Consider the following 13,845-nt stretch of genomic DNA (forward strand, 5'->3'; position numbering starts at 1 on the left):
GCCCTGATCTTTGGACTGGGTAAGAGTGGTCTGTTTAACTCAGACACTCTGTTCATCACCACCACCCCCCACCCCCTTTTTGTAAATCGTGATATTAAAGAAAGCATCCGGAGTGAAGGTTTGTTTTAGACCATGCAGAGTCAAACGTGCCCCTGGGTGGATGAAAGATTACTGTGAGAAGTTAGTGTTCTTCTAAATAGTGGGTGGACATGGACTATTCTTGTGCTTACATCCTTGTGTGGAGGTTTTACTGCAAATTGTAACTTTAATAGTACAACTTGTGTGTTCTCTATTTACATTTGTTTACAGATCGTGTAGTGTAATCTTATGACATAACATTTACGCTCTTCTTTTATTGTTCTCTTTTTATAGTTCCTTGTAAAGGGGTTCTATGTTAGATAGTTTTTTGTTTTTGTTGTATTTGTTTTGTTCTTTTGGGAAAGAGATGTGTTGTGTTTTGTTTGCTTTGCCTCACTAGAGTTTTATGTCACGGAGTTCTGAGCAGAATGTTAGGAGGCTAGTGAGGCAGTTGGATGGTGGCTGAGGAGTGGGAAGGACCTGTTTGGTGTTGCTCTGGAGTTTATATTAAACCCACTTCGTTCATACCTGGAACATGTGTCGGGTTTTCCTTACCAAGGACACAGCACAATTCTTTAGTTCGACAGAAATGCACATGTTCCAGGGAGAAGCGCCAACTGCCACATCACCTAAAACCAACTGCTGACAGTATAATCTCCTCCCAACCATTCCATAATCCACTACTCACTCAAACTTTACCATGTTACCACACTTAGTACCTGGACACTCCCGAATTTTTACTCCTATACTGAAGGCATAAGAAACAGGCATCCAAAGAAAACAACACACAGTAATGAAATCAAAATTAAAAAATTATGTTTAATCATTAAGTCAACATATCCCAGATCAGAGATGGTCAACATAACAGTGCACAAAGACCAAGCAATAATTTGTAGCTGCGTAGGCTGTTTTAAAAGAGTGGAAACAGCTCTTCCTCCACCCTCTCCAATTCTACGATATCTGCCAAATAAGACCTAGATACCCTCTGCTGCTGGCATGCTTTTCTCCTGCTAAAGTTTGGAATCACAGGCCTTCAGCTGCTACAACTGCCTTTCAAAGTCGCTGTGAGCTAAACCAATAGAGTATCACTTCCTATAGATGTAGGTTAAAAAATGGTCTTCCTTTCTTGGAATTCAGAAGTCCTGGAGGCCACTTGCCAAACATTCGGGATTTACAGCAGTAAAACAAGGCTCAAGAAAATACACATAGAAATTAAAAAGAAATTAAATGTGTGCTAGCCAGGAGTTGTGAGTTAAAATAAGCCTCCTAACACCGAACGACATACCAATCGAAAGGGAAAGAAATCATAAATGACGAACATGGACAGAGCCTGGGATTACCTGAGGGTACATGTACATTCAAATATTAAAGTAATGTGTGCTCTTCTAAGCTGAATAGCAATTAAGAAAACAACATGCCACTCCCAACACAGCAATTGCACAATTAAAAATCTTCAAAATAGTGTATTGTTGCCTTTACACATCCACTGTATTGATTTAAGATCTTGATACTCTATTATGTCGTTAGTTAAAGTCCACTTCTATTTTTATTAAGAGTGAAAAGCAATCAAGGGATATTGGTGCCTAACAGCTTGAAGTCTAAAGGCTTGCGGGACATATCCAGTGATGTTTTAGAATACAACTAAAACACTTAGCTATGCACCTAATGATCTTTATGTACAAAGTAACTCTCCGAGGACTTGAGTCAGGCTCAATCATGGAAGTCTTCTGGCTGATGACAGCAGATCTGTATTTTATTTTATGTTGCTTTGTTGTTGGGCTCACTCGTGATGCTTTCAAAAGGATACATTTACTATACCAGCAATTTTTAAATTAGTGTATGGCATCAGTTCCATTAATGTGAATCGACTACAATACAAGGTTTGCTCCAACCTGCAAAACCAAAGCTCCGTACAAGATCAGTAAACATCAGCTTCGCAAACTGTCTCAATCTTAGAACGTCTATTGGAACACCAATAGTCCTGTTGCCACAAGTGACTTAGGGGGCTTCCAGTGAGGCTTGTTGAACCCTAAACAATGAGCAATATGTTCCTCTGGCTCCTTTAAGTTCATTCCGGAACTGGAAGGTTCTTCTGGTAAACACATAGTGAGCCATGTATAATAACCTTTCCTAAGATGTGACTATCACTGTTCGAAAAAGGCCATGCTCGCTATCCACATCTGTATGCTATTCTTCACTCCCAAACCTGCATTCACTGATCTAAGTTGTCTCAGGATAGTATGGATCTGTACAAAAAGGCACACTCGTAGCTGTTCTTTTTTTTTTGGGATGGGGGGGGGGTTAAGTTTCCTCCTAGACCTATTGAGGACATGGGTAGAGAAGCGGAGGATCACATTGGAAGATTAGAGAGGTACCAAAAGCAAGATCAAGCTGGCAAAGGGCTTGCTGGGAGTCTTGCAAGGCATTGAGTGACCTCAAAACCTGAGTGTCGGTTTAGAAGGAATGGATGCAGACAGACTAAATGAAGGGAACTTTAGACAGAGCATTTTTGTAGTACACATTGAAGCAAGCAAAGTGGAAGTTTAATAATATAATGTTTAGTACTATATACGGATACACCTATGAGCAAATGTAAGCAATTTTTGAGAGGGTCTCTGGAGCTGTATTTTAAATATGTATCTGCATGTATGGAACTGTAAAAAGGAAAACTCTAAGAGACTACTGACTGGTCCAGGAATGCTTCTAGGCCGGAGGATTACTGTGGGCAAGTTCTACTTTAATCAATATTTGGTACTTTGTCACCTTGGGTCAAAAGGAACACACATACAAGGTTCCCATTTCGGATCTATGCATACAATACCCATTAGAAAGCAGGAATCTGGAAAATGGGGATACAGCATGTTTCTAGCCTTGGCCTTCAATTACAAAGCAAGATTAATGGGTGGAGGGCGGAATGCCGCAACCGAGGAGCCTCCTTTGACCCATGCAGGTATTGATACTAAACACGGCAGCGATATCTGGAAGCTTCATACGGTATGGTATGTTTTGCGGAGCTTGCCAGGCAGTCTCTTGGTCCTAATCGCTGCTGGAGGAGGAGGAGGATGATGAAGACTGCAGAAAAAGGAAAGAAAAAAAAGTCAGAGAAATGCAGGAAGAAGAGTGTAACATTAAACAAACCTCCCCACCATACCAGGAGAAATCATGCGCTCCCACCAACCAAGTACACAACACTGCATTTTTGAGTGAAAGCCTTTGTTTGTGCCTCACTTGTCTATCTCAGAAAAGTACTTTCCAGACATCACTATCGCCTACCGATTTCCCCTCTCAAGAATTCCACTAATAAGAGCAAAATATTCTATAAAAATAAATGAGATTGAGTTATTATTATTGTCCACCCCTGTATCTCCAATATCTGTATGTGCATTTGTTTGCAGTGTACGCCTTATGCTAAATGAGTCAGGCATTTATGAAGAACTTTGAGGAGGCTTTATTAATAACTCTGAGAGTGTCTGGGCATTATGCAGAATGTGTTCCAAAGATTAATAATGTCTACAGCTCTACTCTGTGTTAATTATATCTTCCAGTCACAACATTAAAAATAGTATCGTAGACAATTTCATGTGATATTGTCAAAGGCAGCTACAACAATGACAAAAAAACACTTTTTTTGCCAACTGAATGGTCCACAACACAAAATCTCACAATCATCCAATTTTTAGGTCGAGCACGAGACCTCTTGTATATACTTTAGTATATACTTACTTGAATGTGGACACGAGTCGGACGCGCGCTTTTGCAGTGTCAGATTTGTCCTTGTTAGCGCGCTTTTGCTGCTGGCTGTTTGCTGTGAATGTGTGCGAGCGCTTTCGCTTTCGGTTATGTCCTTTCCCTCACCCGTAGCTGTTAAAACACTCTGCCCCTGGTTTTATAAGGCCATTGATATAGCGCTTCATTGTGACCCGTAGTTAGGCGCTTGAGCAATCGATGTTATTGGTATAGGTGGGATCTTGGGGCAGAGGAGGCTTGCTGCCGCGCCTCGCGTCATAGGTTGAGGTCAAGAAGAGCGCCTCGTGCGATCTACGGCGGATTCCTTTGTCTGCCTGAGGCGCTGCGAGAATGCAAGGATTGGGACAGCAGTGTCTAGAACTCCCCTGGGGCACCCTAATAAAGCTTGATCACCCCACCCCTGACCCGCCAGGCCCTCCCTGCACAGCACCTCCCGCCAGATGAATGCTTTTTCTGCAGCGAATGTGCCCCCTCCCGGCTCGCCCGGTTTGGAAATGGATTGCAGCATGTTCCCGCTCTGTGTTTTTGTTTATTTTGGGACTGCTACCGTTACCTCCTGGGTAGAACATTTCCAAAGTGACGTGCTCTTAAAAATGGAATTTTGAAATATTCAGAGGCCCGCGTTGCGTGAAATTTTGATTTATTTCTATTACCTTTCATAAATACTGTGTAAACATTGGGCGGGCCAGTGGAATTGATTCTGCGGCGATTCGAGGTTTATAACACACTTTTGCATTTGCCTCGCACACACACTATGCTGCCTCACACACACACACTACGTAGTCACACACTGCTGTGTCACTCACACTGCCCTATCACACACACTGCGCTGTTACACACAAACTGCACTGTGAGACACACACTGCACTGCCTCACACACACACACTGCACTGCCTCACACACACACACTGCACTGCATCACACACACACACACTGCCCTGCTACACACTGAGCTGCCTCACACACACTGCGCTGCCTCACACACACTGTGCTGCCTCACACACTGCGCTGCCTCACACACACACTGCCCTGCCTCACACACACACACACTGCCCTGCTTCACACACACACACACTGCCCTGCTTCACACACACACACTGCGCAGCCTCACACACACACACTGCGCTGCCTCACACACACACACACTGCGCTGCCTCACACACACACTGCGCTGCCTCACACACACACTGCGCTGCCTCACACACACACTGCGCTGCCTCACACACACACACACACACACTGCGCTGCCTCACACACACACTGCGCTGCCTCACACACACACACTGCACTGCCTCACACACACACACTGCGCTGCCTCACACACACACACTGCACTGCCACACACACACTGCGCTGCCTCACACACACTGCGCTGCCTCACACACACACACTGCGCTACCTCACACACACACAGCGCTGCCTCACACACACACAGTGCTGCCTCACACACACACACAGCGCTGCCTCACACACAGCGCTGCCTCACACACACACACACACACACTGCGCTGCCTCACACACATACACACACTGCGCTGCCTCACACACACACAGCACTGCCTCACACACACACAGCGCTGCCTCACACACACACACACACTGTACTGCCTCACACTCACACTGCGCTGCCTCACACACACACACATCGCTGCCTCACACACACACACATCGCTGCCTCACACACACACACACTGCGCTGCCTCACACACACACACTGCGCTGCCTCACAAACACACACTGCGCTGCCTCACACACACACACACTGCGCTGCCTCACACACACACTGCGCTGCCTCACACACACACTGCGCTGCCTCACACACACACACACACTATGCTGCCTCACACACACTGCGCTGCCTCACACACGCTGCGCTGCCTCACAAATACACACTGCGCTGTCACACAGTATGTAGTCACACACTGCTGTGTGTCACTCGCACTGTCCTATCACACACACTGCACTGTTACACACAAACTGCACTGTGAGACACACACTGTACTGCCTCACACACACACTGCGCTGCTTCACACACACTGCCATGATACACACTGTGCTGCCTCACACACTGCCTTGCCTCACACACACACTGCCTTGCCTCACACACACACTGCCCTGCCTCACACACACACTGCCCTGCCTCACACACACACTGCGCTGCCTCACACACACACTGAGCTGCCTCAACACACACACACTGCGCTGCTTTACACACACTGCGCTGCATCACACCCACACTGCGCTGCCTCACACCCACACTGTACTGCCTCACACCCACACTGTACTGCCTCACACCCACACTGTGCTGCCTCACACCCACTGTGCTGCCTCACACCCACACTGCGCTGCTTCACACACACACTGAGCTGCCTCACACAGGCACACACACTGCGCTGCCTCACACACACACACACACACTGCGCTGCCTCACACACGCACACACTGCGCTGCCTCACACACACACACTGCAGTGCCTCACACACACACACACACACACTGCGCTGCCTCTCACACACACACACACACAGTGCTGCCTCACACACACACACACACACACACACTGCCTCACACACTGCGCTGCCACACACACAATGCGCTGCCTCACACACACCCACACTGTGCTGCCTCACACACACACAACACTGCGCTGCCTCACACACACTGCACTACCACATAATTACACAGCTATCAATGCAACATACACTCCAAATACCACTCAGTGCCACATAGTTATATGCAACATAATTACACTGCACTCAATGCAACATACACTACAAATACCGCTCAGTGCCACATAACTACACACCACATAATTACACTCTACTGAATGCAACACACACTCCACACAATACCACTCAGTGCCACATAACTATATGCTACATAATTACACTGCACTCAATGCAACACACACTCCAAACAATACCACTCAGTGCCACAGAATTACACGCCACACAATTACACTCTACTGAATACAACATACACTCCACTCAATACCACTCCGTGCCACATAATTACATGCTAAATAATTACACTGCGCTCAATGCAACATACACTCCAAATACCACTCAGTGCCACATAATTACACGACACATAATTACACTGCACTCAATGCAACATACACTCCAAATACTACTCAGTGCCACATAATTACACACCACATATTTACACTGCACTCCATGCAACATACACTCCAAATACCACTGAGTGCCACACAATTACACACCACATAATTACACTGCACTCAATGCAACATTCACTCCAAATCCCACTCAGTGCCACATAATTACTCTACTGAATACAACATACACTCCCCATATTACCACTCAGTGCCATATAATTACACACCTCATACTTACACTACTTAATGCAACATAAATACACTCTATCGCACTCACTCTATCGCCATCACTCTATCTGTCCATCTATCTTTTGCCCTTCCTCTATCTATCTATCGCCCTCCCTCTATCTATCTATCTATCTATTGCTTCACCACAGCATCACTCAGCACCACCACAGCATCACTCATGGGAAATACAACATCACTAGGCGCTACCACAGCATCACTGAACGCCACAGCATCTCTCGTCGCCACCACAACATCACTCAGCGCCTCCACACAATCAATCTGTGCAACCATTCAACAACTGGTTCAAATATGTTCTCTCAATGTTTCAAACTTTATTACAAATGTCACAAAAAGATGTTAATATTTCACTTCTGTTCTTGGATTTTCATCACAATAAAATACAATTAACATAATCTTCACAAAAATTATTTACAAAAGTTTAAGCTATTGCCATTATAAATTACAATAACTTTTATTTAAGTATTAATTATTAAAAAATGTAAAAGCCATTGTTATTTGTAATATCAATACATCTAAATCACGTAAATACAACACATATTGCATTATAGATGCTATAGGTGTCACATTTGCAAAAGTTAAAACTATTGGCATTGTAAATGACAAAGCTATTCAGTTCGCTATTTTCAAAACCAACACATAAATAAAAAATGTGTCATTTACAATACCAATAGCTCAAACTTTCCTAATGCGAGACCTATTGCATTGCAAATGCTTGTTTTTTTGCCATATACCTTCTTTCACTATTTCCTAAGATTAGCACTGGTCAGCCATCATCTTTCTTCCAGCTTACTATTCTTTGGTACATTTACAGTGAAAGAGAGTTACATGTTGCTTTGTCACATTATGTGGTGCAGCCATGTGTATGTACCCACAGTAGACAACAAAGCAACGTAGTACCTGGAACTTCCGCTGTAATTCACAAGTCCTACCTAAAAGAAACATGAAATGTTGGTTGTTTTTGAAGCCGACAGTAGAGGATATACGTATGGAGAGACTTAAAACACTGTGGTATACTACATATTTTATATATGCTTTGCAGATGAACCACAGAGACCATATCAGTTTAAGATGGACTCAGACTTTGTTTTATGAAGACTATGTGACTTATCTGTAGTGGATGTAAAAAATGCACACACTTTAATGTCTGGGAGTCTTAACAAGAATTCTACATCATTTTAAAAGGTACAATGTGTTTAAAGGCTGTGAAATGGAACCTGTTTGGCGGAGAGGGGAGCACATCGCTTAATGTTCTATTCTGTTGCCTGAAGTAGGAGGGTTCACTTCATGAATACTGTTGAGGGTAAGTGAGAAGATGCTAATGTCAAGTGTGACATATACCATATGAGGAAGGTGTTCCATTACCAGTATTTCAGGTACTTATCGGAGTGTAGCATTCTGGTTAACTGTGAGACAGCAAACGTGCTTTTTGGGGCATATCGAGGTGAAGGCAGCCTCTATTGTGCTGGAGGTTCAGGTTTATGCTTGTTGGGAATATTTAACTAAATGTCATACAGATTGGAAGAAACTAACAATTAATCCAATCTGACCATTGAGTGCTGGAGAGGGAAGAAAGGGCGCTCATTCTTTTTTAATTTTTTTGTTAAGAAATCACAATTCTGTTTTGAAGCTTTTGAGGTCTTTTCCTGGGGGTCCCAAGGGCACTCAGGTGTTAAATGGCCTGAACTGTGACAGTTATTGTGTTTATCGCTGGTGTCACAAAATTGATGCATTCCAAAGAGCAAGTGCCCCATTTTATCACTTGACTCTTAGGTGGAGCAGTAAAGGCTTACTCCAGGAGTTGGTGGGGGTTTAAAAACTCATTAACAGTATGGCACTCCCAAGAGATGCCTTTAAAATCTTTCAAAAGAAGTTGTGGCCGAATATCAGGAATAATAAGGCCACGAGCATCCAGATCGGAGTTACATAGAACCCCATGGGAGGGCGGTTGGGAGTATCGGATGTATCTAGGTGTGTCCTGTCAGCCCCAATCAACCCCCAATCCCTGGGAACAGATGAAAAAGCTGCCTTGTAGAATTCTGCTAAAGCATCTTCTGTGCCTCCTGCTACGATCCCTCAAACTGATGACACTTTTATATTGTTCCACTACGACTACTCTATTCCGCTGACGGGAGGCAACCCACTCTGTCACGACATACCCCTCCCTTTACTCTACTATAATGGGAAAGCTAGATTTTCTACAGGGCAGGGTAGTATATTTTTGCAATGCAAGAGTAGTCATGACTTGACACCTAAAGATTTGCACATTGATGGTATGGGTGCAATGTGTCTCAGTCAGGACAATGTTTTTAGGATTACACAACTCCCACATTCGGCATGCCAATTCAACAGAAAGCAGTAAACTCACCAATATCAAAGAAATACGTGCAGGTGGAGACAAGAGAAAAGGGATATCACAGATCTACAGGGCACTTGAACATCTTAAACTGCCCCATGATTTCCACTTCACACAACATCGCAAACTGGACAACGGGCTTCGACACTGATATATCCAAAATCATGTAGATCACAAGTTGGCATAGGGCTGCTAAGTCACACAATACAAAGCAAGTGCCTATAAGGTACTCCTGCGTTAGTATCTAAATCCAGATCGCTTATCACATATCCAAGGAGGTGAAGTGTTGGAGAGGGTGTGACAGTTGAGGATCATACTTGCATATGTAATGGGACTGCCCAGAGATTCATCACTTCTGAGAAGAGGTGATAGCACAGATTTCCAAAATCACAGGGGTTAATTTAGAATCAACCCATGCACTATATTGATGGGTAGAGCCGATGACAAAGGTCTCTACCCTCTTAACTCCCTGCTATGTAAACTCATTTCCCAACTTCACCTCCCTGATAGATTGAAAATTGCACAAAAATGAAAAGGATCTGAAAAGCCCATCCTTACTCTGTGGGGGAATAAGGAGTGGAATCTCTATGCCATGGAACACCTCAAGGCAATAGTCAGAGACAAAATGCTACACTTTAAAAAGATTTGCCGCACCCCCTTCTTGCATTTGTTAAATTCCTAGACACTATCACCCACATGCATCAAGGGTTTTTGCATTCGCAAACGGTGCAAATCGCAATTTTCGGCCGTTTGCGATTGCAAATCCTTTTTTTGGGATGCATGAAGGTTTTAGCTATTTTCGCAATTTAAGAAATCGCAATTAATTTACCATTTCTTAAATTGAGATAGCATTTAAGAAATCGCAATTTTGCGATTTCTTAAATGCTATGCATGTTCATTTAGAAATTGCGAATTCGCACTTTGGAAGGGGTAAATTAGCATGAAGTTAAACTTCATGCTAATTTACCGAAAACTTTCAAACATACACTAGTTGCATATTTGAAAGTTAAAATGTACACACACACATGTCCTTGGGTCATGTGTGTGTGTAAATTGCATTTAAACTTACATTTCAGGGGTGCAGGGAGGGGTTCTTTGGACCCCCCCCTGCACCCTTGAAATTGCATTCACATTTTGCGAATCGCAATTTGAAATTCGGAAAATGTGAATGCCTTCCCATTGATTCCTATGGGCCTTTTGGCCCATAGGAATCAATGGGAATTGCGAAATCGCAAATTAGAATTTGCATAATATTTGCGATTCGGTAAAAATTGTGATTTTTACCGAATCGCAAATATTTTGCGAAAATATACATGCATCCCATTTTGCGAATTCCAAATTGCGATTCCCTATTTTTCGCAATTTGGAATTCGCAAACGGCCGGGATGATGCATGTGGCCGTATATATATAGAGGCATAATGTTGGATTCAGCAGGGTTGATAGACACTTCCTGATTGTATTCTATACGCACATGAATGATTGCTTCGATAGACATGTGATTGATTCAAATGTCTTATTCCATGGCAAGGAGAGTAGGAACTGTACAGTTGATCAGTACTTGATTCCAGCCTGTTGCTGCCTCAGCTCTTTGTCTTTTTGATTGTAAAACCCATACTCTCTCCTCAGCAACTGCAATGTCTCTTATGCTGGTTTCTCATGGATCCTATTGTTCAATTACTTGAAATAAATAAAGTTGTTAAAAAAGTAACAGTAGGATACTGTAAATAACAATGAATTGTAATGTCAATACAGTTATTTACATAACCAAATAATATGACTTTATAATGGGTGAATACACAGTAGATGCAGATCAATGTTGAAATCAAGCCAACACTGAGCCCAACGGCCAAGTTACTTAGCTTCGGTAACAATATATCTGTAAGAAACAGTAGTTAGTATTAGATTCCATACCTTCGAATATCCCCAGGCGTCAGTCTGGATCTGGAAATTTTTGCGTAGCAGTACCCCTGCACGTCGGTAGGCGTCGTCTGCGGCTCCGCGTCCGTCGTCTGTGCCGGGATGACATCGCCGGAGTACTTAGACGCCGCCCTCGCGCGCTGACGTCAGTTCTTATACACAGCTTTTCCGCGCCAGAAACGCAGAGCCATGATAAAAACCAACACTGATGCCATGAAACTAGGGCCCTGAAAAGGGAGGACCTTAACCCTAGATATCGGTTCGCAGAACGGGGAGGATGGGTGGGGCGGTAATGAATCTAATACTAACTACTGTTTCTTACAGATGTATTGTTACCGAAGGTAAGTAACTTGTGCATCTGAAAGAAACAGCTTTGTATTAGATTCCTTACCTTAGAATAGATACCCCAGCAATACCAACCCCGGTGGTGGGTCTGCGAACCAATAATCACACCAGAAAGTCTTGGAGAACAGAACGGCTGAAAAAGCCATCTCTCCGGACTTGGCTGTCCAGGCAGTAGTGTCTTGCGAACGTGTGCAGCGAGGCCCACGTAGCTGCCTGACTGATGTCCTGCAAGGGGACTCCACGACCCAGGGCAGTAGTAGCAGCCGTGGCCCGAGTGGAATGGGCATGCAGCCCCACAGGAGGCACCTTTTTAGCCAGTGAATAATAAGCCTTGATGCAGAAAACGACCCATCGAGAAATGGTTTGTTTGTGCACCGCCCGTCCCTTCTTAGTGCCCACGTAACCAACAAAGAGTTGGTCATCCACCCGGAACTGGCATGTGCGATCCAGATAGTATGAGAGCGCACATTTTGGATCCAGACGGTGGAGCCTCTCTTCCTCTTTCGAGGGATGCGGAAAGAAGGTGGGCAAGGTGATGGACTGTCCGATGTGGAAGGCTGGGACTACCTTGGGCAGGAAAGAGGGTCGCGTCCGCAACACAACTTTGTCCGATGGACAGAAAGGAAAGGAGGTTGTGAAGAAAGAACTTGGAGCTCACTCACTCTCCTGGCAGAAGTGATGGCAACCAGGAATGCAGTCTTAAGAGTGAGGAGACGAAGAGGACAGTTATGAAGTGGCTCAAAGGGAGCGCACATCAGATAAGTCAGAACAAGATTCAAGTCCCACTGAGGCATCACAAAAGGAACAGGGGGAAACATATGAGTGATGCCCTTCAAGAACCTATTTACAACTAGGGACTTGAAAAGAGAGGGCTGATCAGGGAGCCTTAAGAAGGCGGAAATGGCAGAGAGGTAGCCCTTAAGAGTGCCCAGAGCAGAGCCTTGCTGGGCAAGAGAAAGAAGAAAGAGGAGAACCTCAGAAAGGGGGGCAGAGAGTGGAACCACAGCCTTTGCTCTGCACCATGCCATACATTTGTTACACCTGCAAGAGTTCTGGCGGGAGTAGCAGACTGTGTAGGATCTGAGGTCACTACTCTGATCAATTGGTCTCTACAATCGGCAGTGGTACCTAAGCAGTGGAAGCAAGCCAAACTCTTGCCTCTCCTGAAGAAACCCTCGGCAGACCCTGCTACGGCAGCCAACTACCGCCCCATCTCCCTGCTCCCTGCACTGGCGAAAGTCTGCGAAAAGGTTGTCTTTCGGCAGCTGAATGCCTTTGTGGAGGAGTCTGGTGCGCTACATCCAGCCCAGTCGGGCTTTAGGTCATCTTTCAGTACTGAGACAGCCCTGGTGGAGGTGGTGGAAGCCATTAGGGAGTGTACGGATAGGGGTGGCAGAGCGGCGCTAATTTTATTGGACCTCTCTGCCGCCTTTGATACGGTTCCTCACCAACTCCTCCTGGCTCGCCTCACTGAGATTGGCATCACGGGGGCTGTGTGGTCCTGGCTGGAATCTTTTCTGGACTCCCGCTATCAGCAAGTCTGGATGCCCCCTTACTCTTCTTCGGCCAGGCTTGTTCAGACCGGGGTCCCACAGGGCTCTACATTGAGCCCACTTCTTTTTAACATCTATATGACCCCGCTGATCTACCTGGCCGAGGAGCTGGGTGCAAAAATTATGGCCTACGCCGATGACACCCAGCTCCTGTTTACATGGAGCAACTCGACTGTAGAAACTGATGTAGCACAAAAATGCCTGGCAACCGTTTTCACCTGGTTAGCCCATGCCAAACTGAAATGCAATGAGGGAAAATCAGAGCTCCTTCTATACGGTCAATTTCCAAGCCAATTTACTGAATTAATTTGGCCCCCTGACTTTCCCCGTCCCCTCACTGAAGGTGGCCCAGCCAAGAACCTGGGCATATGGTTCAATGAAGATCTGAGGTTCGCAGAGCAGATCAAGCGACTGACGGGTGCCTGCTTTGGGACCCTCAGATCTCTGAGCAGATTCTTCCCTCTCTTACCACAGCCAGCAAAAG

General features: G+C 44.9%; 1 protein-coding gene across 4 annotated transcripts in view; it reads right to left on the bottom strand.

Annotated features, from left to right (window-relative positions):
• Nucleotides 1-872: 872 nt before the first annotated feature.
• The window catches only part of PRR13 (proline rich 13), a 184,006-nt gene continuing 171,033 nt past the window's right edge, over nucleotides 873-13,845 (bottom strand). For all 4 annotated transcript variants that reach the window (XM_086965365.1, XM_086965346.1, XM_086965355.1 and 1 more), the window contains exon 4: nucleotides 873-3,150. In XM_086965365.1, the coding sequence (XP_086821491.1) occupies nucleotides 3,115-3,150 (36 nt within the window). In that variant the 3' untranslated portion in view covers nucleotides 873-3,114. The remainder of the gene's footprint in view (nucleotides 3,151-13,845) is intronic.

This window comes from Lissotriton vulgaris, chromosome 1_1 (assembly GCF_964263255.1).
Source record: "Lissotriton vulgaris chromosome 1_1, aLisVul1.2, whole genome shotgun sequence".
NCBI lineage: Eukaryota > Metazoa > Chordata > Amphibia > Caudata > Salamandridae > Lissotriton > Lissotriton vulgaris.